Below are 26,858 nucleotides of genomic sequence, written 5' to 3'. Positions count from 1 at the left end.
AATACCTTTTCCTTCTCGTCATCGCACTCACAAAAGTATCAACTCTTCAACTCACGCAGCCCCTCAACTCACTCTGCTACCAAGTTTCCACCTCTTACCAAAGCCACATCCCCTCAAGATGCGCTCCTCCTACACCCTCGCAATGGCCTTTGCCGCTGTTGCCGTAGCTGCTCCCGCCAGCCTTGCTGTCCGCGGCGATGAAGGCTGTATCCCGGTCTCTTACACCATCTCTGACTACAAGCTCGTCACCTCTGCTACTTCCGGTAGCGTTGACTTCAACTTCAAGTCATTCTTCTCCGTGGGCGGCAACGACGACCCCGTTCAGAACGGCGTTCACTGCGGCGGTTCCGGTGCATCTGTTCCCAATAACAACGAGTGCCAGGTCGCTGACCGCCGTCTTCTCTTCGATCTCCGTGGACCTCAAGATCAGGCCTACTACCAGATCAGCCACTCCTGGACCTGCTCAGGGTGAGTCCACTACTACATTCCTTCACATACGACCACTAACAGTAGACCAGCAACCAGTGGATCTCAGGTACCGCAGTCAAGATCGACCCGCTTAACTGCCACACTGAAGGCGACAAGCGGGTCTGCACTGGTGGACCCCAGACCTTCGTACCCCAGAACGTGCGTAAGATCTGCAACTCGCCTCAGTGCTAGATGGCTTGAGCTAGCATGTCAAACCCGTGGGATTGTCTTTGGTGGCTTCCTTTGATTGATGTAGTGTTGGCGGGAAGGGTATGGATGACTTTGGCTTCTCATGGGGGTGTTTTGGCGTTTAAATGGGTCTGGCTTTCTTACTAGCTTTTCTTTCTCAGTCATTAGGATACCCGGGCGAAGACTCTACTGCCCAAATGAAGATTCGAGTTCAACGTTGCCTCTCCTCTTGTTGGCGTGCGATTATGTTATGTCAAGCTCATGTGACATCGTTGGTCATGTTAATGCGACTCGACACGCTCGATCGCAAATTGCGCCGCCTTATAGGTTTGAGCTCGGAGCCATATTTATCGTTCCACATACGAGGCTGTTGTGCGGGATTGTGTATGATTGGGAGGTGGCTGAATTTGCTTTTTGTCTTGTTCTCGCCGCCTCCTACGCCTAGACTTGCGCTGCTTGCAGGCGTCGGACCTCAGTCAGATACTGCTGGAGGCGGGTTGACATATACGAGAAGAGAGATGTGAGAAGCGGATACTCACGTATCGGGACCTTGGTGCATGGTCTCAAATTGTAATAGTCTTGTAAGAAGAGGTTGGGTATAACGCGGAAATCAAAGTTTGTTCATCCGTGAGGTGCTTGCCTCACCTGCCAGTACGCAACTGCTCCATAGTTTTGACCAGACTCCTACGCTTGATGTTGATACTTGACAGAGTTGCTGCCTGGCTCTCAGCCCCATTCGCAACAGCTCGTTCGAGAAACGCCTGCGCTGCTAGCACTTCATAATGAGCTTTTGCAAGTCGTTTGAGCTGTTCTGGAGCTGGACTTGAGTGCGTAGATGGATTCATAGCCCAGTCCGCATGGATGTCCATATCTCCCATTGTGAGATCACTAACCCATAAAGAAATGTGGCCACGGAGTTCCAGGAGACTTGCCTGCTTATCAAATGGCGGAGATGATATGACTTGGTCGAGGCGCTCTGCAATCTCCAGAGCCTGATTAAGTTCCTCCGCTTGAATTGTCGCCTCTTTTGCGGAAGAGTTGTCCGGAGTCTCACTGATGTTACTGTCGACTGACGTGCTTCGAGAGGAGCGCGATTGGTTTGCAACGTCGTCGTGCAGCTGCTGTCTTGCACGCTTGCTCTTTTCGCGGACTTCGTAGATCCACAACGAGAACATGGGTGGGTAAAATGTCCTCTCGTCAACAGCATGGGGTTGCAATTTCCGGGTTGGGTGTTGGATAATGAGACGATTATAATATTCACGAGCAAGCTCAAAGCCTTCTGGAGAGAATCTGTGCTCCATCAGCGTCTGTGGCGTTCGACGCAGCGCTATTTCAGCACCGATGCCCCAGCGTCCGTGGTTACGGGGATCTACAGGGCGCCCACCAGCAACCTGCGTCCGTAAAATCATGCCCCACGCTCTCCCCGCACGCTCGTAATCTCCCTTGAGCAGACAGCAATGCATCAGCGTCGACAGAGAATCGAGATGAGCCCTCTTCTGAGCCTCTGGATGGCCTTGGACGGCACCACCTTTTGAAGAGGCGTGGACGGCGTAGAGGCGTGAAGGCGGTCTGGCCATTTCCTCTTGGACTTTAGCGGGGCTATTGTGTTGTTTGGACACGCTCGCAGATGCATGGGGGAAGGGTGGTGGAGGGACTTTGTCCTCTTGACTGGGCAATAGGCCTGCGACACGCAGCTGAGCTATTCCAGGCGCAGTGGACGAGGCGTACGATTGGGCTATGGCGTCTGGCTGCGTTTCGTCGTCGGCCTCTAGATCCGCAAGTGATTCATCTTCCTTCCTTTTATCTTTAATTCTTCTTGCCCTGTGGTACTGACTCGCGCGCAACGAGCGTGTCCTGTTCTGTTCATGGCGCAGCTGCGTGGTGAAGTGCTGCATAGCTGCTGATGAGGCAGGACTGCAGGCTCATGCGGCTTCTGCGCTGCAACGGCCCCTGCTCAGAAGGCCGGGGTGCGGCGGTGAGGCTATGCAGGATAGCGGCCACGCACACACACTGAGGGGAGGGGAGGGAAATTGAGTCTGTAGAATAAAGGTGCGGCGAGTGGTTTCAGTAATAGACTCGAGGCACCTGGGCAAGAGCAATCGACGGCGGTAGCCCCATGGCGTTAGCGGCGTGACGAATTGGGAAGGCTCGGCTGCGCCATACATCACCGCCTGCCGCCGCTGGACCTCGTCGCTCTGACCCAAGACACATCGACCGACGACACCCTCTCCGACCGTTTCTATTCTCGAGGCGCGCCTTCCTCGCCGGACGGCCTCACAACATGGGCCAGGCAAATTCCACGGGCGCTGCGGACGCGCAAACACGGCGGCGCTCGCGGCCGCAGTCATGGGCGCCTGGCTTGCTGGCCTCGTCCCAGCCCGACAGCGACACGGTGCCAGAGCTGCTGCAGAGAGCGCCGGACACGCCCTCACGACCGCGAACGAGCACCACCAGACTCTCCAACCGCCTCTCTTCTCATTTCGGGCGCCACGATGCTGGCCCGTCAGCGCCCGGAGATGCTCCGCTGCCCAGTCGCTCGCGATCGCGGCTGAACCGGGCGCGCTCTTCGCTCAGCTCCATGACGGGCCTGCTGTCCAGGCGGCCGCCCATGGCTTCCCGCAACACGGAACCCACGCCCGGCGTCGCTGCAGTCAGCACACCCAGTACCAGCACGCCAAGCCGCTCCGCTCTGAGACACGCAGCAAGCGACCGAGGGCCCTTCCTTCCCCGTGTGCAGGTGCCGGAGCTGGGGCTCGACTTTGACCAGCTGCTGCGGAGCAACTCGCAGGGCGAGCGGCCGGACGCACATCGACCGCGCCCGCTGGTTCCTCTGAGCCCGCTGCGCCGGGATGGGCGGGCGCTCGGCATTATTCCGTCTCAGCGGCGACTTCGCAACATGATAGGACACCCGCGGAGGAGACGGTCACTATGGCAGGATGGAGAGAACATGGACAACGTGCAGCAGCTGCGGCAGGGCGAGGACCAGGCCGACGTGCTGTCGAGACTGCTATCGCTGGCCGCCGCAGCCACGGCAGCCTCACTGGTGGGCGACGACAACCAAGCAGCAACCCGAGACGGCACATTCGATACCTTCTTGCAGTCGCTGCAGAATGGCAGCATAGCATCGGCGCTCCGAGGCAACGAGGACGGACAAGGTGGCGACACTCCGGGAGCCGCCCAGGCGCCCCTCAATTTCTTCAGAATGTTCAGATTTGGCACCGGCACCGACAACGGGCGGAACGATAGTAGTGGGCGCGGTGGCAGTGCATCAGGGAATAGCGGAGCAGAAGGCGACGAGGATGGGGAGGGCAGGATGGTGCCGATAATCATTGTGGGCATCAGATCCATACAACCCGGAAGTGGCACTGGACAGGAGGATGCCAGCATACCGCCCTTCCTTGATGCCCTCTCGAGCTTCCCCACACCACCGACGTCACCAGGCGATGCCAATGCAAACATCCTACAACCACCACAGAACGGGACACGCTTCAGCCATAGGCGGCGAGCCTCGATGGGCGGCTTCAACTTTCCTTCCAATTACGACAGTCAAAGGCATCACCGCGGCACGCCACAAGAGCACCCTCGGCCATGGTCATCCGTTACTGACTCTCCCCCGGGGCCTCTCCCCCCACCCTCCACGCCCGCGACGACGCTCAACTTCTCAGCCGGCCCATCAGGCGCCACTACACCAGCGACTTCCACCTCTCCTCCCTCGCCGACCATACAGTCCTCGGCACCTTCACGGCGGAACAGCTTCGTCCGTAGAGCTGCCGGCTCGACTCTCGAGCCCACTGCAGAAGAGCCACAAACGCACACCCGCAATGCTCGCCCACGACGCTTGAGCGAGTCGGATTTCACAAGGTATGGGTCGGGTGCACCCCGTAGAAGAGGTGTCGTGGAGCCCGACAACAATCCTGGGGAGGGTTCGAGGAGCTGGATCATATACGTCTTGGGAGGGAGCTACCCAGAGAACCACCCTATTCTTACTACCCCAAGTCTCTTCACCGATTCACCAACTTACGAAGACATGATGTTGCTTTCCTCTATACTCGGGCCCGCCAAACCGCCAGTTGCGAGCGAAGAGGATGTGGCTTCGGCTCCGGGTCTCTTCAGGATACAAGATCGTGTTGGTACTCTTGTGGCCGAGGCTGTTGAGGGTGAGGAGACCATCAGTCTCGTTCCGGGTGCGCGCTGCCTCGTCTGCCTATGCGACTTCGAGGTGGATGAGGAGGCGCGGAAGCTGGTCAGGTGCGAACACATGTTCCACAAGATTTGCATTGATCAGGTGAGTTGGTCTCTTGTGTTCGAGGAGTTGCATATGCTAACCTATTCTAGTGGCTGACAACAGGACGCAACTCGTGTCCGCTCTGTAGAGGTGAGGGTGTGCACGAAACGGTCAAAGAAGCCGATGCCACTCCCGATGCCGCTGCGCCTGCCGCGCCGCAAGCAGCCGCTTGAACGATTCTCACCTGCAGCAGACCAGGCTCTGCTCTTCCGGCTCCGCTCATTCTTCACATATACCCCTTTCTTACATGATTGGCTGCTCCACCCGGTTTATTGGATACGAAGGATTATCGTATCAGGCTGTTTTCTGTATTTCCTGCAAACTGGAGCGTTCATGGCGTCCACAATCTACCACTTGAATCTTGGCATATTTGGCATCACGGCATCCCAGGGAAAAGGGATGGGGGTTGGACTGTTTTTCGGCGGGCAGCATCTCAACGACTTGCTACGAATCTCTCTTTGTACAGGCGGTAGGATAAGACAGGAGAAGTGATTTAGCTCTAAAGCTACATTATTAAGCAGACATGACCAACTGCTACGCTTGTGCTGAAGGCCTGCCTGCCAGCAGTAATAATGACAAGGAGCGTTCTCTCGGCATATAACTTCTCGGGATCGCATTGAAGGAGTGATACATAGAGAGAAGGGATGCATATCTGCTCACATAAGCCTGCTTCATGTCATGCATCACGTACCATGGCGGATTAGCAGAGCTGATATAGATGCTCGTCATCCGCCCAAGTGCGACGAGTCACCCACATGTTACGGGACGTGTCGTGCCGGCCATTATTCGGTCTTAGTACCCCGAAATGCCCGAACCTTTTCTCCTTGCGGTCGAACAGGAGAGGAAGTGTACTAGGCAGCGTATAGCTATACGGTGGAACGACTTTGGTAAACGGCGAAGACGCACAGGGCGAGTTTTCCGTTCTGGAACTTGTAGTGCTGACCCGATAGCGTCGTAGGAGTAATCATTGCCGGGGCGGGCGGCCGCCACAACCGTAGTTATCATACGATGCTTGTGGATGGACCAGAACCAGGTCCACACACGCGCATATCAGTGCACACACACCTTTTGACATTTTCACAGCCAGCCGCCGAACCCTCGATCAATAGCGTCCGGGTATTTCTGAATGGGGCGTAGACTGGTGATAGTCCCCTTGTTGATGCTTCCGCGGAGCGCAGAAGGAGTTGCTGATGGATGAACGGCTTGGTCTGCTGTAGCTTGATATAGCCTGCGTGAGGACGGGATAAGTGCAGATACCGGAATGGCGTGCGCCTGCTTTCGGGACGGAGGGACACGTTGCTGATCATACTGGATAAATAGGCTACAACTCGGAATGCGGACGAACGTGTGTATGAATTTGTTATTGGTCGCGCGGAGTCACAGACCCTGCATATCGTGGAGCATGGTTGTATACAAGCTGGACGGGCGATCTATCAGACGACCGTTGCGTTCCATCAGGAACATAGACGTCTAGCTTTCGCATGTGTGATGTTATATGAAGTCTCTCACACAAGTTGCTTGGTTGCTGTAGCTGACCACGATAGATTAATTGATACAATCCGATGAGCTGTTCAAGAAGGATTCTTATGCAGCCGTAAGGATCATGCAAGATTGTGTTTGATGATTCAAGACCACCGCGCAACCTGGGATGGAGTCTCAGGAGCCAGGGTACCGGCTTGTTCCTACAGCAAATCCAGATCCTAGCCAATACGAAAGAAAGGCGGACCGTTGCGTGATGTCGTGTCCAGATCCCACTTCAACTCCCGATCCATCTCAGCTACCGGTCATGTAGAATGTTCGCAGGCTCGCATCCCAGTAAGTGCGATCTGGTTGCCAACCCTCGACCAGTTGCAAGTCCAGGGTTACTGGTCCACTCGTTCGACTCGGAGATGAGGTTACCGTTTCGGGCAGGAACAGTGTCTTCCGGTCAATACGGAAGGATTTATGGTAGCTCATGATTTCTCTGAATCTCGCGGACTGCCGCCCATGACTACGAATGGGATATTCCGTAGCCTAGGTCGCGCTTCACATGACAGAGAGATGTGGAGATGATTCAATAGTGCCCATGGGAGATGGGAATGACGTTGAGACAGAGAACATGGCACTCTAGGATCTCGCAGAGACTCCACTGCAATCGCGTGTGAGAGTGGATTCAGGCCTTGCTTCGTGTCAGCAGTAGTCGTTGCTTCGCAGGAAGGCAGTCGCCAGCCATTGGCAATGTCGTCAGCGTGCCAGAAAGCGTAAGATTGACGTCGCGCTCTGCGGGCGAGAGGTTGCGGAGCGTCTTGCAGTCGGTCTAATTGTTTCAAGCTGAATATCTGGCTGTGGGTCGCCGTGGTAGAAACGGGCGTAACCCTGCCTGCTACACGTGGGTCCATTGCCGTGGAATAGCGTACCTCGGACTCGCACCTGCCTGCGTGATGAGTCGTCCAATCTGAATCTGACCTTCCTCTCGACGACGGCAGAAAAAGCTCGACCGTCACCCCACACACTACCTCATCTTCTGCCGTAGCATCCAGCCCGTCATTCGCGGCATGCAAGACGCAAGCCACCGGCACACGCAGGCCGCGTTTGGCATGCACCTGGACTGCGCTGAGCTGCGGCCAGGCTTGCGAGAACGAAGTTCCAAGGTTGGGTTCCGCCAGGCGTTGTTGCACAGCATATCTAGACCTCGTCAGCATATGGGCCTCCGTCGCTGCAAGGCAAATGAGACGCGGCGTCAATCATCTAGAGATCCACCCAAAAGACGCGCCGCGTGCATGACGCACAGCAACTGCACGGTCGCGGTCGCGGTCGCGTCCCGCTCTTTCGCTCGCTCAAAGCTCCACCAGTCAGCTGCAGCCGGATTCGCGATTACAGCATCCGCCATCTACCATGCTGGTATAGGGCAGAACACGACATCAACCTCTGTAAGGTCGGTCTCACTATCTGTCAGGGCCCATGACGATATCAGTCCTGCCCCGCTCCAGTCCCGTTGGCCACTCCTGCATGGCACGACACAGAGACAGTTACCTCATAGTGCCTCCAAAGGAGCCAGTCTGACCGCAAAGGCCATGTCCGCTGTCTCTGTACCGTTTGATCCAAGTGCCGCTGCCGCCTTGCGCCGCTGGGGCGACGGTGTGCAGATGAGGCGATCCTGCTCATGCCACTTAGCTCGCACTTTCGCGCCAATCTTCCCGCGGCATGCCAGCAGCATCGTCAACATGCAGACAGCCGTGGCGCCTCCATGCCCTGGGGAGACGCAGGCATCCAAGAGCTACCATTGTCACGGGACAGGGACCCGGGGCTGAGCTCGACGGTGCTTGTACTGGTTAGCAGGCAGTGCCGCCATCTTCTCGAAGCAGGCTTTATTCTCCCGTCAACGGCCTCGTTGACTCAGTGCGAAGGAGCCGGTGGCGTTGCACGGCTGGCTAATTTGAGCCCGACGTCGCTAGCCGCGTTTGTGAGATGAAATATCAAATTGATATTCTTCCTAACAGGCACATTGATGAGGCTTGAAAGTCTAAAGGCTGCCACCGGGCAATTGCACTGCATTGCATCGGCGCACTCGCCACTTCAGGAGAGTGGAGTTCACGGAAAAGTCCATGGATATACCGGCCCTGCCCTATACTCAACGACGCCCATCACGCAGTCCCGAGTAAGGGCACTCGAGTATGTGTGTGCACTAACTTTGACAGCCGCTTCCAGCGCAGCTTCAAGTCCTGGCGCCATTCGCTGACGATTGCTAGCCCCATGGCTTCGTTGAACGCCCCACATGCCTCACCACCTTGGTGAAATCGGGGCCGATGCATATCATGTCCGGCTTTGTGCTCGCCTTCTGCTAGGCTTGGTCCGTCTGCTGCAAAGGCGATCCGCGACCTCGCTCAAGCCGTAGCGTACTCGAGTCTATAATCGCTGTGGCAGCACGCCTAACAGTAGTTGACAGGCGGGATCAACGGCGGGGATGTGTCAAATATCGCCTTATACGGCATTTTGGAGCGATTGTTGCGGGCAGACCCTTCTGCTCTCCCCAGAATCCATCCAATGTGGATGCTGGCGAGTGGACCAGTTCGCACGGGGATCAAGAGCGATCAAACCTGGGATCGCAGAGCGCATCTTGCACCGAGCTAATCCATGGGTGCGCGGAAGGCGGAAGCGTTTAGGTGCACGGCCATAGCACAGCGGCCTGGGAGACAACTAAGCGGCTTGCGGCTTGCTTTTTCCCCTTCGCTGCACCCCGGCTTTAGATGCAGACGTTTGATGAACATTGAAACTATCCGTTCCTGGTATTGGACATTGCTTCTTTGGCCGAACTAAACACAAGCCTCCTGTCACGGCCCGGCTCTCACACGACCTCTGCCTGCGCCTGCTGTGCTCTCCTCCTCGACGTTGTCCAGTTTCAGTCTCAGACTGGTACTGCACATGCTTCCATCGTCAGCGATTGTGTTGCATTAGATCGGCTTGTTCCTTTGCGGACAAAATTCTGGTCTATTTAAGACGGCTTGGTCCTAGTGCTTGCTGGGGCCAACACCCGCGCGCCCAAATCAGCGTGCATTGGACTAAATCACGGCTTCGATCCTGCAAGCGTGATTCTACAAGTATATCCCTTCAAAATCCCGTACCTGGCGCCCGAGCCATTGTCACACCCGTGGACACGGCGATCGACCTCGGACCCTTGCAACTGAATGACGTTGATCCTTTTACGGCAAGCTTACCGTCCACGGCTCACCAACATTTACCAATACAAACAACCTACACTCCATCGCTCTCCAGTCTTTCCCATCTCTCTCAGGCATGTCTGGATACTATCCTCCCCCAGGGCACAACATTCCGCCTCAATACTACAACCTCGATTCTAATGCGATACCCAATTCCAACATTCAACATGCCCCACCAACCATCATCTCACATGGCTCGTATGCACCCACCCTGCCAGACAACCCATTTCAGCCTGGCGTGACGGGACCTTTTGTACAATACGAGAACATTGGTCAACCAAGTTACGTTGATCAGTATGAGGATATGTCCGGCCCCATGGGCTCAGCGCATGGTGGGAATGGTCGCGCGCGAAGAAGGCCAGCACCTGGCGAGCAGGTCAAGCACCGCAGAACTCGGAGCGGTTGTTTCACATGCAGGCAACGAAGAGTCAAGGTATGCGCATCAAGTTTCCGGTGTCAGGCTTGGCTGATTGGTAATAGTGCGACGAAAATCATCCCGTCTGCGAACGTGAGTACCTGCGCTTGCTTGACAAGTCTGAAGTTCGTAAAGTCTGACGAAGTTTGCTAGGTTGTCGCAAGGGGAGCCGCGAGTGCATCTATCCAGACTCACAGTCCAGTCAAAAGGCGACCCGGAATGGGTCCAAGTCGGGCAAGTCGGCGTTCACGGATGATCATTCCTCACCCGAAACCCATGATGGGGAGAACAAGGAGCGTCTTCCCGCGATCATGGATGAAGACGAGGATGACGACTACATCGAGTATGACGACGACGACGACGATATGTCAAAGAGTCAAGATGCTCGAGATTCGTCACATACACCTGGGTCGCTCCTCGATCAAAGTACGTCGCCATCTACCGAAGCGTCGTCAACCGCCCCGCCTACGATACGACCGTCCCTGTCTCGGAAAGGCAGTGCGCAAACAACCAAACCGGGTCCTGTGACCAAGGGCACCTCCGCTATGGCCCGAGATCTTCAGTTTTATCTGAACTACTTCCGGGACCATATGAGTGTGCATCACTACTCGCTGAAACGCGACACGCACGGCTTCCTCAAAGGCGACTTCTTGAGTTGGGCGATGAAATTTGAGCCTTTGAAGTACGCTGTAGCCGGGTACGCGGCGTACTTCCACACACTTGAGCAGCCAGATGGCCGCATGAACAGCTTTCTTCAGTTCTACAACGAGTCTGTTTCGCGGCTGAGGATAGCCATCACCAAAAACAAGAAACAGGGGCTCGCAACGTTTCTGACTATACTACAGCTTGCGAGTATCGAGGTATGTAGCCTTGCTGTAGCGCACGATTCCTATGCTGACGTCTACTGCAGGAGATGCTTGGTGACTGGGTCAACCTCATGGGTCATCAGAAAGCTGCGTTCGAAATGCTCACCCGCCTGTTCACGCCGGAGACTATCACCAAGTCAGATTTTCTCTGCAAAGTACTACTGTGGTATGTCCGGTTTGATCTGTTTGTTGGCTTTCAGTCTGGCGGCGAAGCAGTGCTGGGTCGGGAGTGGTACGAGGCTGTACATGAATGCTACGTGCAGAAAGTACGCGACATGCCAGGAGACATTGGAATGAAATACGAAGAGCGTTTTGCGCATTCAAGACTGGTGGCGAAAGACTCGAACGATCTGTTTGCGAGAACAGCCAAAGGTCTTGTCAGTCCCCAAGATTTCATGGCCCAGTTACCGATACTCAGGGAGAGAGTGGAGTCGCTAAAAAGGAACATGGGTACAGACTTGACGGATCCCAATCACAAGGTCCACCAGATTCTGGGAACGCCAAAGTCAGAGGACATTGTCAACCCTTACGAGTCGGATGTCCTATGGGGCGGACCGCTTTGGACATCGAACTTCCTGCAGCTGGACACGTGGGGTATCTTGTTCATGTTTACGATCTCGTCTTCTATGGCGTTGAAGCAGCCTCTTGATCCAGAAGTCACTAAAGAAGCATACAAAGCGATACAAGTCTTCGAGGCTATATGCGCATATCCGGAAGCTCCGCCGGGCGCGGTACTGGAGGCACAAGTCAGTTTCGCCATCGCGACTCTGTTCCTGCCGAAAGATCAGAAGACTGTGCAGTGGGTTCGACAGACATTTGCCAGGATTGAAGCATCAGGGTAAGTGGAATCTCTTGCTTGTACGAAGCTGGATGAGTGCAATATGCTTTCCTCTATGCAGACCAGGTACATGAGAAGTTTTCGACAAGTCGACTAACACGAGGGGCAGATACATTTATTCTGACATTCTTCGCAATCGTATGCTCGAAGGCATGGGGGTTGGCCCATCGGACTGGTGGCTTCCCAACGACGAAAGCTGCCCGCCTATCATCCGGTCCATCAAAGACTTTATCAAAGACCGCACACAGGCACCCAAGGACCAGGTCTCGGACGATCTACGAGAGATGCGAGGCATCTTCAGCTCCCTGACAATTTCCGATTCGCCGCCCTCGGACAACATGACGGTGACGAGCGCCGACGGCGTGGCTTCAACGTACAATTCTCCAGATTGGCAATCTCCGGGCTACGGAAGCGACCGCAAGTCGTCAAACGCAGAGGCTTGTCCACCGGGGTCACATCAACAGTACGCTGTGCAGTAGAATGTTTTGGGCGCAAGAAGTATTCGAATCCCTCAGCACGGCTGCGATAAGACGTAAATTGTTGTGTCGGTCAGATGCAATGCCTCGTCGGTAGTGCCTACGCCCACGTTGCCCTGGATGACGGCTGGATGCATTGCAATAGAGTGTGTCTGTCGGAAACGCTCTATCAGCCCTGTAGGACGAGCGTCGATCGCCGAGATGGCCTTCCGAGAGGCGGTTTAGTGCTAGGTTGAGGACAGAAGAGGTTTGGCTTGCCTGAAGGCAGTGCTGCCGTGACACACAACATTGCATCTTGGGCCACAGAGAGCGAAGTGGGCTGTAGCCAAAGAGGAAGAAATGAGCGACAGAACAGACACGGCATGTCATGTGGTGTGACGTCTGTCAGCTGCTGGACCGTATGTCAGATGCGACGTCGCATATAGATTGGGTTTCCATAGCCCTATCGATGGATATTCAGGGGAGTGGAGTTTGACAAGATGCACTTGATGGAAAGCTTGTTCACGAGAGATGAGGGGACGCAACTGTTATGTGGACTCGATGTGAGGCACGTGGATGGAGACAAAGCAGGCACACATGCGGTCACAATAGCGCGTGGCGGTTCTATGCGACTTTTGTGATACTAGAATCAAAGGATAGGATACCACTGATGTGGTTGGAGATCACCTGGGCAGGTCTGACAAATTGGCATGTGATGGCTGTGAATGCGATGCAAATATCGAGTTGCTCCGCACGTGCCTCGTTGGTGCGATTTCGGCGTGCCTGCAAATGATTGAATTTTTGAAGAGGTTGCAAATCCTAGAACCGCTCTAGAATGGATGAGCGAAGGCGATGAGATGCCTGTTAAAGCGCTGTGGAGTGTGCATGTGGAGCGTTGGAGATGATCGAAACGGGCCTAGCTAGCGTTGCAGGGATAAGGCGCGACCCTGACAGCGGGCAGCGGAACACATGAAAGTCGGCAGAGGAGAGCGCACCTCGACCACTACCACGACGCCCCGCCACGAGACACAGACAAGCCCGTGACAGCTACCACACGAACCACCCACCATGGATAACCTCGGCAAGATCTCGGCGTTTGGAAAGAACATCTCGTATGCCTGGTCCCGCAGCGACTGCTAGGTGGAAGCCCGCGATATGCTGACATTGCTTTTGCAGCGCCTCCTTCACACCGTGGGCTGCCCGGACGCAGCAGTATGTCAAGGAGCAGGTCGGCAATGTCGAGGACAAGGTACGGTCGGCTCTGTGAGCGTAGCTGGCGCAGTGCTGACACGGACATGGCAGACCCAACTCCCCCCGGACTACATCGAGCTGGAGAAGCGCGTGGATGCGCTGAAGAAGGTGCACACGACGATGCTGCAGGTCACGTACGACACCCGATTCCCGTCGCTGTGCCTGGTCTGACTGTCTAGCTCGCAATACGCCAACGAAGCCTACGACTACCCAGCCAACATCCGCGAGTCCTTCAACGACCTGGGCCGCACCGTCTCGGAGAAGGTCAACCTGCTCTCCAGCGCCACGTCGCCCGCCGAGGCCCAGGCAGCCCTCACTGCTCCCCCCTCCGCGAAGCCCCAGCCCAAGACCTTCAGCCATGCCGTTGCCCGCGCCGCCCTCAACGCCTCGCACATGCTCACGTCGGAGCAAACAAGCTCGAGCGAGGACCCCCTGGCCACGGCGCTCGAGAAGTACGCCATCGCCAGCGAGAAGGTCGGCGAGGCGCGATTGGCGCAGGACGCCCAGATCCAGAGCCGCTTCCTGGCCGGCTGGAGCACCACGCTCAACACCAACATCCAGTTCGCCACACGTGCGCGCAAGGCCGTCGAGAACTCCAGGTTGAGCCTCGATGCCACCAAGGCCAATGCCAAGGGCCCTGCCTTCTCCCTGCCGGGCCAGGCTCCCAAGAAAGACGTCATGGACGACGACATCAGCGAAGACGCCAGAGCCAAGATCGAGCAGGCCGAGGACGAGTTCGTCGGTCAGACTGAGGAGGCTGTCGGCGTCATGAAGAATGTACGACCATACCCCTCACCCTACACCACCTTGTGCTGGCACCCCCGCTAACCTCCGACTAGGTCCTCGACACCCCCGAGCCACTCCGCAACCTCGCCGAACTCATCGCCGCCCAACTCGAATACCACAAGAAGGCCTACGACATCTTGTCCGAGCTGGCTCCCGTCGTCGAGCAGCTGCAGGTGGAACAGGAGGTGCGTAGACATCAGTCTTCCGACTACTAGACTTCTTTGTAGAGGACCCAACTGATGCATTGCATTCATAGGCCAGCTACCGCAGGGCTCGTGAGGAGTTGTAGGACGACTCTGACGCACAAGCCCGAGCGACAGAAGAGGTCCAAGGCAGTGATTAGCTTGATGCCGCTTCATTGCTTGGACATGGGTTGCCATGAGCTTCGTTGCATTGTGTATCGTCGCGTGATGCATGTCTTGCTTCATATTCGGGTGGTCTAGTCTGTTAACTCATTCAATACCTTCTCTATTCTATACCTGGCGTGTGACGTGATGACCAAACCGACATGTTATTGCATCACACCACTCTCATCCCTAAACTCTGCCGCCTGCCCTCTGGCAAACTCCGCCATCTTCTCCCTTTCCCCCTCCTTCCCCTCCTCGTCCTCTTCAGCCGGAATGTACTGCCTCATCATGTCTCTCACATAGCCCTCTGGTACCCCCAACTTGACTGCATCAGCGATCCCCTGATTCATCCTGTAAACATACTCGTCGCGCGGCTTATCCGGCGTAACACGATTCCGATCAATGTAAACGAGCATAGACTCTTTTTTCTCTGGATGCTTGCTAGTATCAACCTTGTGCTCTGTGTCTGAAGGCCAGAAATCGCACGTGAGCATCTCTTTTGTGTATGCGACCGGTACGCCCTCGTTTTTATCTAGTCTCTTTTCGTCTTCTGGTAAGAGAGAGTAGACCAGTCCGAATACGACGTCAGAGTAAGAAGACTTGGAGGTCGAGTTTTGCTTGGGGGATTCGACGACGTTCGCGTAGCCGCGGTCGTTGATGATCCAATGGTAGTTAGGCAGGCGGGCGACGCCTAGGTATTTGGATGTTGGGCAGCGGGTGCTCATTTGGTGGAGCCAGAGGTTGGAACCGTAGCCGAAGTAGATTGTGGGTGAGGTTTGTGATGTGATGGGGAGCTGGGTGTTCGCCATGTTGAGCTGTATTGATGGCCTTTAGGGTCGTTGATGGTAGTGGGATCGTTCTTGATGGCTATAGATTTGGATGATGTGTGGGATGTACTGTGCGGTAGACTTGAGCTATTCAAAACTGCCCTTGTATCGAGTGTTGGAAAAACGATAGCTTACTTCGCGTTGGGTTCAATTGGCCTTCAAGGTTGAGGTGTGCGTCCACGGTTGGTTCAGAATGGTGGTGAACTAGGCCCGCTTAGGCACAGTTCCGAGGCTCAACGGATGGAACCATGGATGGATGACATGACCCAAATTTTGGAAAGAACCGATACAAAGCTCGCCGAATCCTATGCGCGACCGTTTTCTTAAACGTACAGCTGACTCTTACAGTCATTACACAGTTCACAGTTTCGCGACTTCACCAGTTGACGGGGTATTGCTCCTCGTTGTCAATTTACTACAGACTTTCGCAGTCTGTGCTGCCCATCTGCTGCACAACGCTACACATCTACACTGTAACAGATCGAACGTGTGCCGGCTACTCGAAAATGCCGTACTCGCATCACAGCCACTCTGGCCAGTTCTGCGGACATGCGCAAAACACACTCGAGGAAGTTATCCAGGCAGCGATAGCCAAAGGTTTCCATACCTTTGCGCTGACGGAACATATACCTAGACCTCTCGAAGACTTCTACCCCGAAGAATCCGGATCGCACACCGCAGAGAGCCTCGCGAAACTGTTCGACGCCTTTATCGTCGAAGCCCACAGAGTTAGAGACGCGTACTCAGACCAGATCCAGATCCTCATCGGTTTCGAGACGGAATGGATTCGTCCATCTACACTGCAACTCATCCAGAGCATCCTCGACAAGTACACTTTTGACTTCTTCATGGGCTCTGTCCACCATACGCACACCATACCCATCGACTACGATCGCGCTATGTACGAACAAGCTCGAGAGGAGGCAGGCGGGACGGACGAGCGGCTCTTTGAAGATTACTTCGACTCTCAATACGAAATGCTTCAAGAGCTGCGACCGCCAGTGGTCGGGCACTTCGATCTCATTCGCCTACTTAGCGATCATCGCGATGTTGATTTCAAGGGCATGACTGGTGTTTGGGAAAAGATCAAGCGCAATCTGGAATACGTAGCCTCTTATGGCGCTCTACTGGAGCTGAACTCATCAGGGTTGCGGAAAGGTTTGGCCGAGCCGTATCCGTGCTTGCCCATATGTCAGGTCAGTCACACCGCCATGTGCCCGGTCTCGGCGTCAACTTACTAACCTATGTCATAGATGTTCTTAAGCATGGGAGGTGGTTTCGTCATGTCTGATGACAGTCATGGGATTGATCAGATAGGTACAAACTATGCGCGACTATTGGCTTTCGTACAGAAGGCAGGGATAGACCGGATACATTTTGCTGACCGGGCCGGTGAGCGCAAAGACAGCCGCTTCCCCAACGCGGGCTTCTCTAGCATTGCTGTAACCGACCTGGCGCAATTACCCTTCTGGGCCAAGATAGGGTGATATACTCTTCGCGATGGATAGCCCTTCGGTAGTTAGAAGCGCCACTGAAACTCTCAGCAAGGAGAGTTTCGGGCCCGAATGCCGGGGCCACACTATCAAGCACCTTCTGTCAACGGTTGGTAGGGTGCCTACATGCAGTGCCCATGGCCTTCGGATATTTAATAGAAGCGAGCGCATCCGACGGTTCGGTGACATGCAACTTGCGAGTCGACATCACTAGTCGACTGTGGCTCATGCTGTCTATCACGATACTGCACTCCAGATGCGTGGGGGCTCCTCTTCTCCACGACTCAGCTGCCGCTGCAAGCGCACTCTATCTAGCCAATGCAAAGCGTACGATGCTCCCAGACCACGCTGTTGGGCTCCCGACTCAGCGCACAGGGCTCGCGATCTGAGAAGGGATGGCTGGAGCACGGTTGAAAGACCACGTGTAATGGCCATCGGATTTACTCTTTAGCCCCGCACCCCTTGTGCTTGTGCTTTGTCCCTCTAGTTCAAATGAATTATTCGTTTGCCGCGAGAAGCACGATAGCCAGCAGTTCCGCATATGGTTATCTCGACGAACCGCTCGAAATACGGTTGTTCTTCGGGTGGGTCTAGCTCCGTACGGCAGCCGGGTGTGTATCCGACGCGTCTGTGATTGGCAAACTATAACAGACTCGAAAGCAGAAACACAGCTAGGTTCTTGGGCCGGCGTGAGACGCAGGGGAAGTGAAGACTACGAGGTACGATAGTCTCCTGGTCGTATATTAGGGATGCGGATATAGCGGTAGCATGAAGGAGACGATTAGGTGTGGAAGAGCAGAATGCCGATTAGTGATTGGAAATTTGAAACCGCGGGGTACATCTACCATGAAGGACCGAACATTGCTTTTCGAGAACGGTGTTGCGTATGCACGTCACCCCTGTCCATATCCATATTCAAATCTGTATGACCGCCACCTGCCTCCACGGAGCTGGAAGAGGATCCTACAAGGAGATCCTTTTTCGCCCTTCACAAGCAGCGTAAAAGCTAGGTCATGCAGGTCCTCATGCATTGCCGTACCAAAGTCTACGCATCGCCCTTTGTCATGGAGGAATGCGGCGGCCGTGTGTTATTCGACAAGACCGAATATTGCTGCGTCAGAGGCGCTTTTCCTTTTTGCTTCCATCGTGCGACTCCAAATGAGGTAGGGGCCACGGCCGGCTTATTTGCGCCTTCCGCTTCCTTGGACGAGGTTAAGGTTCTGGCGCCAGCGCCATGCGCACATTGGTGCTAGATGGCTCATGATCGTGGTGACCGTCACCGCACTTCAAGCTTGACCGCACTCTCTTGCGCGCCACCGCCCTGCTTCCTTTCAATTAAAGCGGCTACAAATCAACCCTTGTGTCATCCTATTACCGTCGATAAGAGAGCTAAGCCACTATCGGACATGATTATACCCGTGTTATCACAAAACAAAGATCCGCATCGAAGTTGGCAGGCCGCTCGGTAGTCGCGGGAAACTGTAGTACGGGTACAACCTTCCACCATGTCAATTGTGGATCCCCCATCGCGTGTCAGCTGGGATGCTGCAGATGAAGAATGGTTTGGAAGGGCTAGACCAACCTTACTTCTGACATTTCAAAACGGCCTGAGCTTCGGGCAGGATTCCCCGGGAGACACGTTCTGACGGCTGTGGGTCGTACCATACGTAGCCCGCAATTACCTTGGAGCCAAAGAGGTGGAACGTGTGCGTATGCGAAGAGGCTAAAAAGTATGCTTGACGCATCTGAACAGACCAATCTGTTGCACAGCTTCGCGGCAAAACCCTGGTATGCTTTTGGTCAAAGTAAAAGCCATGAAAGTCTGAGCTCCAGTCAGAGCATCTACGGAGCTTCCTACTCCTGGTCCTACACATCGGCACCACTATTAAACTCTAGGGTCCACCCACTTTCTAACGTACTTCCCCATCTTTGCAGATTTCGGATTTTCAAAACGACACGCTATCTTTAATCAGTACCAAAGGAAGTGGATCCTCTACATACACTACCTGTCACCTGCTTCAAGCTTCAAGCTTCACCTTTTTCAAACCCGCCCTAGACGCTATCCATGCTCGTTCCCTTCAATATGGGCGTTGAAAAGCTCGTGATCAGACCTGGCAATGGCATAGACTTCCCGAAGAAGCATGACGAGGTGTCTATGGAATACACTGGTGAGATTAGCTACTCAATTCCTCACCAGAGATCAACATCTAACAACAATGACAGGATGGCTATTTGACGATGATGCCCCGGACCACAAAGGCGGACAGTAAGCGAACCGGCAGCAGTCATGCCTTGGACATCGAATAGAGCGCCGTATTGATCGTTCTTTAGATTCGATACTTCCGTAGGTCGCGGTGACCTGATCACTCCCATCGGTGCCGGCCGGGTCATCAAAGGTATGCCCAACCCAACCCGCTCTGCGCTTGGTGCATATGCATTCTACGATTCTGAACGCGCATTTGGCTAAAGCTCATGCACAGGCTGGGATGAGGGCATTTTAGGCTCCGCAGAGGCTTCTCCAATGACGCTGGGAGAGAAGGCGACTTTAATCATAACATCGTACGTAATCCCCACGACGTATCCTTCCGCGTGAGTGTACTATACTAATGATACGTGCGATGCAGTGATTATGCATATGGCACTCGGTAAGTTCGACTTTACAATTTGCACATTCCATGGTCGGGACGGGAACAAGTAAGACGGGACGTTACCGAACCTTGGAAGTACACACGCCACCGTGAACACGAACGCCCGACGGAGCCAAGACTTAGTACGGCTGACGACGTTCCGAAGATCGTTTGAGCCATGCTTCTTCGAATCTCCCGCGCTCCTGGACGTCCATGCCGCAGCAACCGCCAATCTTGTACAACACGAATGTCTGCAGCCTATTGGCATCGCCGCATCTTTGGACTTCGACGATCTGATCAGACCATGAGGTGCAAGTGCTGACCATGTGGACAACAGTGGCTTTCCTGGACACATCCCGGCCAATGCCAAATTGATCTTGTAGGTGCCCAACTTCATTTTCTTCGTCATTTGGGACACTACAGCGCGCATGCGACGCCTCATTTATGTGTTACAAGTGTGTGTGTTGTTCCTCCACACAGCGCACAGCTCACATGCTGTTCCTTTCACCTTGTTATCGCGGGATCAGTGCACAGGCTGCAAAGCGGAATGCTAACGCGATGGCAGCGATGTCGAGCTCAAAGCCATCAATGGGAAGAAAGCAGAGGACGCCTGAAATTCGGCACACATCATCGCGCCACCCGCTGGCCACGTTGGTCGACATATACCCCGTTACTACCCGACCACCTGTCCATCCAGCCATTCGTCGCGCTAGTAGATTCGTGATCGAGGCCAGCACATACGAGAACAGGAAACGTCTCATTTGGACTCAACATTAGCGCTTGTTGCGTGGTTTACGCCCTTTCATCGACCATCCTTACTGTAGGAGTCCACGCAGGAGCTTTTGTTTTATTTGATCCTTTGGAGTTTGGCGCTTGGTAGAGGTATAAGGGAACAGCAGACTCATTTCAATCACAGCTGTTCAGGTGGAGGAGTCGAAAGACGCTCAAGTTTCGTGTCTAATGTACTATGCCCTTCCACGCGCGTTACCTTGCTGCAGCTCCCAGAATTTCGCATTTCTTTTCTGATACTGCGAGTCACACCGCTCATTGCTTCTGGTAACCTCTTCCGGTGCAGGAAGCGACTCGTGGTAATCTTGCATGTTGGTTCGATCCATATACCCGTTAATCAAAAGCGAGCTTCCTCTCTCATGGTAGAAATCTTCCGATCTCCAATCATCGTCTCCAAATGAACTTCCAGTATCCTACCGAAGTAATCGTACCGAGTGGTTGATAGTCATGTAGTGGCCCAAACCAGTGGTTCGCCTCGACGCGGGATAATGGTCGGCTGTACACCCACACGGCACGAGCTGGTATACAAGCCGCACACCGATATGCCTTCCTTCAACCTCACTGGGTAGCAATGCCGATTCTAGAAAGGGTCATCTTTCGGTATGCCGAAAATCAGCAGCATGACTCAGATGGCAATTCTCTCGTTGGCTGGCGGCAGTGGCGGCTTACGCTTAATCCGGCAGATATGGTATGGTGTTACCGGAACCTTGACACTTCAGTGTCGGACTCGACTATCGCGGGAACCACACACCCTCAAACTCTACCGTTGCCCGCCACAAGTGGGGGAAAGCTGCCATATTATTTCTAACCGAAAGACATCCCACGGAGGGCGCCTCCTGTTTGGCCTACTGAGATAACGCATTTGCCTCAAGGGACTCAATCTCTACCCGCAACGGGCCTTGTACATGCTTAGGATCTAGAGCTTGTCTTCTAATCTCGATTCGTATTTCCTAAATTCCGTGATGACATGGGTTATCGACAAGTCACCAACCATGTTGCATCGCATACAGCCGGCGCACGCAACAACGGATCAGGAAGCAAATGTCAACTTTCCTCAAAAGCCTAGTATTTCATGGCAAAACCTCGAAGACCGTACCTAAAGCCTACCGATTACGGGCCGTGGCCGTTCGACCCACCCTTGGACGCTCCCGTGCGCACCGAATGCCGGTACGCCCCCCTACACTAGACATACCCGTAAACAAGATTTTCGGCCAGGCCAACGGTCGTGAGCAAGACGACTGCACGTGGGATGTGTCGTATGCATGTGGCGTCGGTCCCGTGCAGCTGCGTCAGGCATGAGCCTGCATCAAACGTTCGTTCACGTGCGTGGCACGGTTATGGTGCGGGCTGTGACAGGGTCAACGCACGCAACCTTGGAAGCGTGTCAGCAAGTTAAGCTTGCACGTGAGTTCATCACGTACTTACTGCTCCAGGATGCTGGAAGCCATCATACCCAGTTCTTGAAAGCAACTCTATGCGATCAACGACCATGGAATGCAAAAAAGCCTGGACACAACGCATACTTAGGATCATCATCGATCCCAGAACCGCTGCAGATAGAGCGGAGTGATGCAATGGGATGTGCAATTGCGTGCATGGAGGAAACATGCATAGGGTACCATAGAAAGAGCTCGTCTTATCCTTGCTCCGCCAGCAGCCGAAATCATTGGTTTATATCAGCGATGGCCGGTGGATGACCAGACAGAACTGGGTCGCGGCTGTTGTGATCAGTTCCAAGATCGGTTGAAGATGTGAAATCCAGGCTGCTCCAATCCAACACCATGCACAGCGCAAGGTTTGTATACGTGCGTTGTCTCCGGAAGATCTCTTTCACTACAATCGGGTTCTCGACCATGCGCTTCGGGCGTACCTATCGTTATAGTAGTGTGGTCCTTCAAACTGCCGCGAATCTGTACGCTGGTTATTGCGGCCCAACTCGCTTTCCAATTGGATATCACGGCTGGCAGCGCCGGCTGATTTGCCATTGTTACCGGTTATTCCATCCAGTAAGAAGCTGGCGCGTACCTCCAGGTGTATGCAGCTCACCGTTCGACGCACCAAGTGAGTTCTTGAGCCGCACCGCTGGGTCGCGATACGCAAAGTAATACGTGAGGATGAGAACCACATATATGTGTCTGGAGCCAAGCGCAGAAGTTGCAGGATGCTATCAAGGCCGCCTCCCATCATCAATGGCGGTAGAGACTACCGCTCTTCCTCGAGCATCACATCTCCACCCAGCAAGAGTTGAAGGGTAGGAACCTCTACTAGTGATCAACTACACCACCCCTTGAAAGTAGAGTTATGAGATTGCGCTGGCATACTGCCGCCCTTTCCACCCGTTCCGCGGAGATATAAGAACAAGATAAGGATCCAGACAACGAAGAGAAAACGACCTGCCTTCGGACGATAAGTACTTACTTCTCTTGTTTCAAAATGGGTGAGCATATGGTCTGCTTAAACATCTGCAGTCATGTCCTTTACACAACCTGGACATGCGTCAGCTTCTTATGGTGATGCAAAGTGGCCCAGACTCTTTGCGTCTGAAGAGCCTTTGTTGTGACCAAGATAATTAGCCAAAGTCTCCCTGAATGGGGATGAAACCGATATCTTACAGTGAGATCTTGCAATCATCAATCTCGACTGACGCCAGAAGATAACACCAGCCTGTCAGGCAACAACGCAACATACGTTTAGTGCAGTCGATATCTGACAGCTGGTGAGATCTGGTTGGCGTCGCTGAACGGACCCGGAAGCATGTCAGCAGACCGGTCGATGTAGTGCCACGGAATGTTGGAGACATCGTTACTTGAACATCTGAGCATGAGCGGATACAGCGCCCGCATTACTGCGATCCCGTGGCATTGGATCTGGGCCGAGTGACGGATCGAGGATGAGTGTCAGTGACCAGGCTCACGGGAAAGCAACTCCCGTATCGAAAGCCTTCGACTTAATGCCAGAAAGCTAGCCCTCTTCAGATCAACCACACTTGCGCGGATGTTGTGCTCCGATTTGCGTATTAGTATTGCTACTGATACACTATTGTAGTACGTCTGTCTTCCCGAGAAGATGTAGTATCAAACGTGCCGAGAAAAGCGTAGACGGCTACATCACGAAGAGTGAATCCTGCGTGCACCTCACATCATGCAGATGCGGAGATGCCCGCCGCCAGAGAAGACGTACTGCGAGGGCTCTATACATTGTCAATCTGGCAAGCTTAGTAGTGGTGTTGCACAGCGGCTCGAGTAGGCTGCGGAACGTTACTCCTCGCATCAGGCATGGTCGGGCAAGACAAGCGTCGAGACCAAAGAAGGTATTTAGCTCCACGTGTGCCAACCCGTGTAGGTGCAAGTCGTATAGCACAGGTCTGGTTCTTATTTCGACGTCGTGATATAGGTCGTGCTTCACATGGCAGTCGCTAAGACATCGCCCGCATAGTTTTCAGCATGCGAGCGGTTCACCTTGGGTTGCGCGGCATAAAATCGAGAAACGAGAGGACGATGTGACTTGCTGCGCGTCCGTGTGAACCACCATGACTGAGACTGTACTGTAGAGACTTTCGAGTGGATGCAAAGCCGAGAGACGATGCAGGTCGGATGGCTTGTTGCAGAATCCACCCAGGAAGTATGCGCCAGCCTCCAATAATAACTCTATCAGCCTTTCGAGGTCTTCAGTTTGTCTGGTAAGTAGAGACATCGCATGACCGAAGAGCGGCGTTTGACAGGTGTTTGTGTCACGTGGTGGCCAGGAGAGCCCCACTAAAGATTCGCTCGTGCCCAGATTCCGCTCAACCAAAGTGTCTGTGATCTGGAACGCTTCTCGACAAGATGCACAACTGGCGCACAACCAGGGACGACTCGCTGGCAGATTGCTCTGCACATGAATCGCGTCGCTGAAATGGTCCAGTTATGGTGCCACGACATCCGTCGCACGCTTCACTGCGCTACGCTGCACCTCCAAGCCAGCCAAGTCAGCGACTGTATTTGCTTGGGGTGACCGCAAACAAGCGCAACAAAGAACAGAGAGCTGGCACTTGTGGCGGAATTGATCTCATCCTACGCTGGCCGTCATGGGAGATTTCCGGTTGGCGAGTGTGGGAAATTAAATGTGGAAAGGAGCCCTTGCTAAATGGTTCGAACTACCGGCTTTCTGCAACATTGCGACAGCGCACCGGCCTGGACCTCGCACTTGTCGATGCATGTTCCTGCTACACATGCTCGACCGGTCATCATCACAAGGATGGCGCAAATGGGCGGGCCCAACGGAATCGTGACAGCTGTCTTACGACTTGTCCTCGCAGCATGTCTGACTGTGAACCAACGATCCAACAGCTCGTCGCAGGTGATCGTGCTCTGGAAGAGGTGACGAGGCCTGGACACAGCCCCTATTCGAGCCTTGCGAAGGGGATCGCTTAAGACAATGGCCAGGCTCGCCAAGCGGACTCATCTCGGGTTTCTGCACCACCAACCTGAGGCTCACAAGTTCTATGCTGCGATGAAGGAGAGGCGTCCAGCTTCATTGGTGCAGCCAAATAACAACTTCGCATCTTTGTTGTAAGCAGAGTAGCACGCGCCCAAGAAGTTGCTTCATTCCCAGTCGGAAATCTCTGCAACCAATGCTGGCCAGAAGGAAGACAATGCCGATCGGCGACATCCCTGTTGTTATTTACTCTGCTTTCGTACTTTACCCGACATGAGATGGCCAAAGTTACGACCATTGCCCTGACGATCAGGCACCGCACTCGTCCGATTGGATCGCCCCTTGCCCATCTTGTCGAGAACCTATCTGATCGCGGCTAGCATGCTGCCCGTGCCTGTTCTCCGGACTAGCCACGACGTTTGGCTCCGTCCCAAACAAGTCCACGCCGTGGCGACGATTAGTTCCATGGCGGACGGGCTTCGAAGTGGGCCTGGGCTGCGTGGACTAGGATGCAGCCATCTTATTTACTTGCGCATCCCCCAGGTCCCAAACTCCTTCTCTACCGCTCAGGAAAGACTTCGTCACCCACGTTCATTCGCTGAATAACTTCACTCTTTTAGGTGTTCAGCCGACATTCTTTCGATCGCTTCTTTCGAGTCTTTACCTTTGCGCCAAGTACTATACCGGTCCAACTCGACGATAATGCAGCTCATTACCCTCCTTTCGGCGGCCTCGGCCATGGTTGCGACCACTTCCGCGACCAACCTCAGAAGCGCTGTTAATCTGAACAAGGAATGCGACACCGCCAAGCCCTACGCACGCGTCATCAACCGTTGCGACTACGACGTCCACCTTTGGTCTGTTTACAAGGGTGATGGCTGCCCTGAAGATGGCATGGTCACGTTGAAGACTGGCGAGATCTACAATGAGAACTACACTCCTCCCAAGGACGACGTTGGTGTGTCCATTAAGATCTCGAAGACGAAAGAATGCAAAGGCGTCGACATTACCCAGTTGGAGTACTATCTGGAAACTTCTAAGCCCAACTTCCAATACAACTTCCTCGATGTTTCATATGTCGATTGTCTTGGTGGCGACTGCCCTGCAAGGAAGGACGGATACTACCTCAAGGCCGGTAGCCAGGACGGAATAAACATCGCCTCTTCTTCCAACACCTTCTGTCCTATCTTGGCTTGCCACGATGAGGCTTCTTGCGACCAGGTTTCTTACGTCCTTCCCGACGACGTTCAGACCAAGACCTGCCACCTCGACCAAAGCGTGGACTTCTACATGTGCGGTGGAGAGGCGCCCTCTGGCGACTACGGCTCGTCTCCTAGCGAGCCTGAGTCTTCTGCAGAGCCTTCCACCAGCTCCAGCAAGCTGGCAGAGTACTCCGCTGCCAAGCCTACTTCCTCCTCTGCTTCCTACGAAGACTCCTACACTGCCGACATCGAAGTGGCTGCTGCCGCTGTCACACCTGCGCCCGAGAAGCAGGACCCCAAGCCTTACCACAAGCTTACCAAGACTGTCTACGTCACCGCGGTCGAGTATGTCAACGCAAAGAGGCACGCTCACGCTCACGACCATGCCCGTCGTCACCAGCCTTTCCACGCATAAGCCACTCGAATACTTGTTTACTGTGGCATTGGTGCCTAAGGATTACTTGGTTCTACATTCTACCAGTCAATAATTCAGGATACCAATCTCGCATTATACCCAGGGGAGATCAGGAAGAGGAGATCAGGGTTGATATCACTCGAGTAATGCAAGAGGTAGACAGCGTCGCAGGCCCAATCTATTCATTTCTTCACTACGTTCTCGACGCGCACCTGTCTGCTTGATCTCGCCATCTTTGCTCTCGCCTCTCACCTTCCAAACTTCCTAAACGACACCATGGGTGCGGTACTTGGCTATTTTGGACGTTGGCGCCTGTGCTTTTTGGTTGCACGTTCTTTCTTACGAAGTCACGACATCGGATACCATTCGGGAATCCATGCCCCTTGGCGGGCTATACTTGTTTCAGTCATTCGCTTCGTCAAGGACATTTGTTTCCTTTTCTGTTTAACACGGGCGTGGGGTTGTATGCGCAGACGTCCTGGCTTGTCGATC

The 26,858-nt window shown here is 54.2% G+C and overlaps 8 protein-coding genes across 8 annotated transcripts; 6 read left to right on the top strand and 2 right to left on the bottom strand.

Moving 5' to 3' along the window:
- Window positions 1–142: 142 nt before the first annotated feature.
- On the top strand, window positions 143–660 carry J4E78_001789 (uncharacterized protein; the record flags this gene model as incomplete). Its single annotated transcript, XM_049362443.1, has 2 exons — window positions 143–468; window positions 519–660. 2 exons carry the CDS (start codon window positions 143–145, stop codon window positions 658–660), a joined length of 468 nt encoding a protein of 155 aa, XP_049225035.1.
- Window positions 661–1,298: 638 nt separating this feature from the next.
- Window positions 1,299–2,552, bottom strand: J4E78_001788 (uncharacterized protein; the record flags this gene model as incomplete). The annotated part of the gene is made up of 1 exon (XM_049362442.1): window positions 1,299–2,552. The coding sequence occupies one exon, from the start codon at window positions 2,550–2,552 to the stop codon at window positions 1,299–1,301; it is 1,254 nt and encodes a 417-aa protein (XP_049225034.1).
- A 386-nt stretch (window positions 2,553–2,938) lies between these two features.
- J4E78_001787 (uncharacterized protein) lies at window positions 2,939–5,115 on the top strand (the record flags this gene model as incomplete). Its single annotated transcript, XM_049362441.1, has 2 exons — window positions 2,939–4,942; window positions 4,993–5,115. The coding sequence occupies 2 exons, from the start codon at window positions 2,939–2,941 to the stop codon at window positions 5,113–5,115; spliced, it is 2,127 nt and encodes a 708-aa protein (XP_049225033.1).
- Window positions 5,116–9,935: 4,820 nt separating this feature from the next.
- J4E78_001786 (uncharacterized protein) lies at window positions 9,936–12,237 on the top strand (the record flags this gene model as incomplete). Its single annotated transcript, XM_049362440.1, has 4 exons — window positions 9,936–10,072; window positions 10,257–10,914; window positions 10,965–11,758; window positions 11,868–12,237. 4 exons carry the CDS (start codon window positions 9,936–9,938, stop codon window positions 12,235–12,237), a joined length of 1,959 nt encoding a protein of 652 aa, XP_049225032.1.
- Window positions 12,238–13,281: 1,044 nt separating this feature from the next.
- J4E78_001785 (uncharacterized protein) lies at window positions 13,282–14,539 on the top strand (the record flags this gene model as incomplete). The annotated part of the gene is made up of 6 exons (XM_049362439.1): window positions 13,282–13,325; window positions 13,390–13,462; window positions 13,516–13,598; window positions 13,644–14,241; window positions 14,304–14,435; window positions 14,507–14,539. The coding sequence occupies 6 exons, from the start codon at window positions 13,282–13,284 to the stop codon at window positions 14,537–14,539; spliced, it is 963 nt and encodes a 320-aa protein (XP_049225031.1).
- Window positions 14,540–14,761: 222 nt separating this feature from the next.
- Window positions 14,762–15,406, bottom strand: J4E78_001784 (uncharacterized protein; the record flags this gene model as incomplete). The annotated part of the gene is made up of 1 exon (XM_049362438.1): window positions 14,762–15,406. The coding sequence occupies one exon, from the start codon at window positions 15,404–15,406 to the stop codon at window positions 14,762–14,764; it is 645 nt and encodes a 214-aa protein (XP_049225030.1).
- A 524-nt stretch (window positions 15,407–15,930) lies between these two features.
- Window positions 15,931–16,911, top strand: J4E78_001783 (uncharacterized protein; the record flags this gene model as incomplete). The annotated part of the gene is made up of 2 exons (XM_049362437.1): window positions 15,931–16,620; window positions 16,678–16,911. 2 exons carry the CDS (start codon window positions 15,931–15,933, stop codon window positions 16,909–16,911), a joined length of 924 nt encoding a protein of 307 aa, XP_049225029.1.
- Window positions 16,912–25,451: 8,540 nt separating this feature from the next.
- Window positions 25,452–26,366, top strand: J4E78_001782 (uncharacterized protein; the record flags this gene model as incomplete). Its single annotated transcript, XM_049362436.1, has 1 exon — window positions 25,452–26,366. One exon carries the CDS (start codon window positions 25,452–25,454, stop codon window positions 26,364–26,366), a length of 915 nt encoding a protein of 304 aa, XP_049225028.1.
- Window positions 26,367–26,858: the final 492 nt, after the last annotated feature.

The sequence above is a fragment of the Alternaria triticimaculans genome (genome assembly GCF_023758025.1).
Source record: "Alternaria triticimaculans strain BMP 0046 chromosome Unknown scaffold_2, whole genome shotgun sequence".
NCBI classification, from domain to species: domain Eukaryota; kingdom Fungi; phylum Ascomycota; class Dothideomycetes; order Pleosporales; family Pleosporaceae; genus Alternaria; species Alternaria triticimaculans.
The sequence above is the reverse complement of the archived record's forward strand: the minus strand, read 5'-3'. Positions and strand labels throughout refer to the sequence as shown.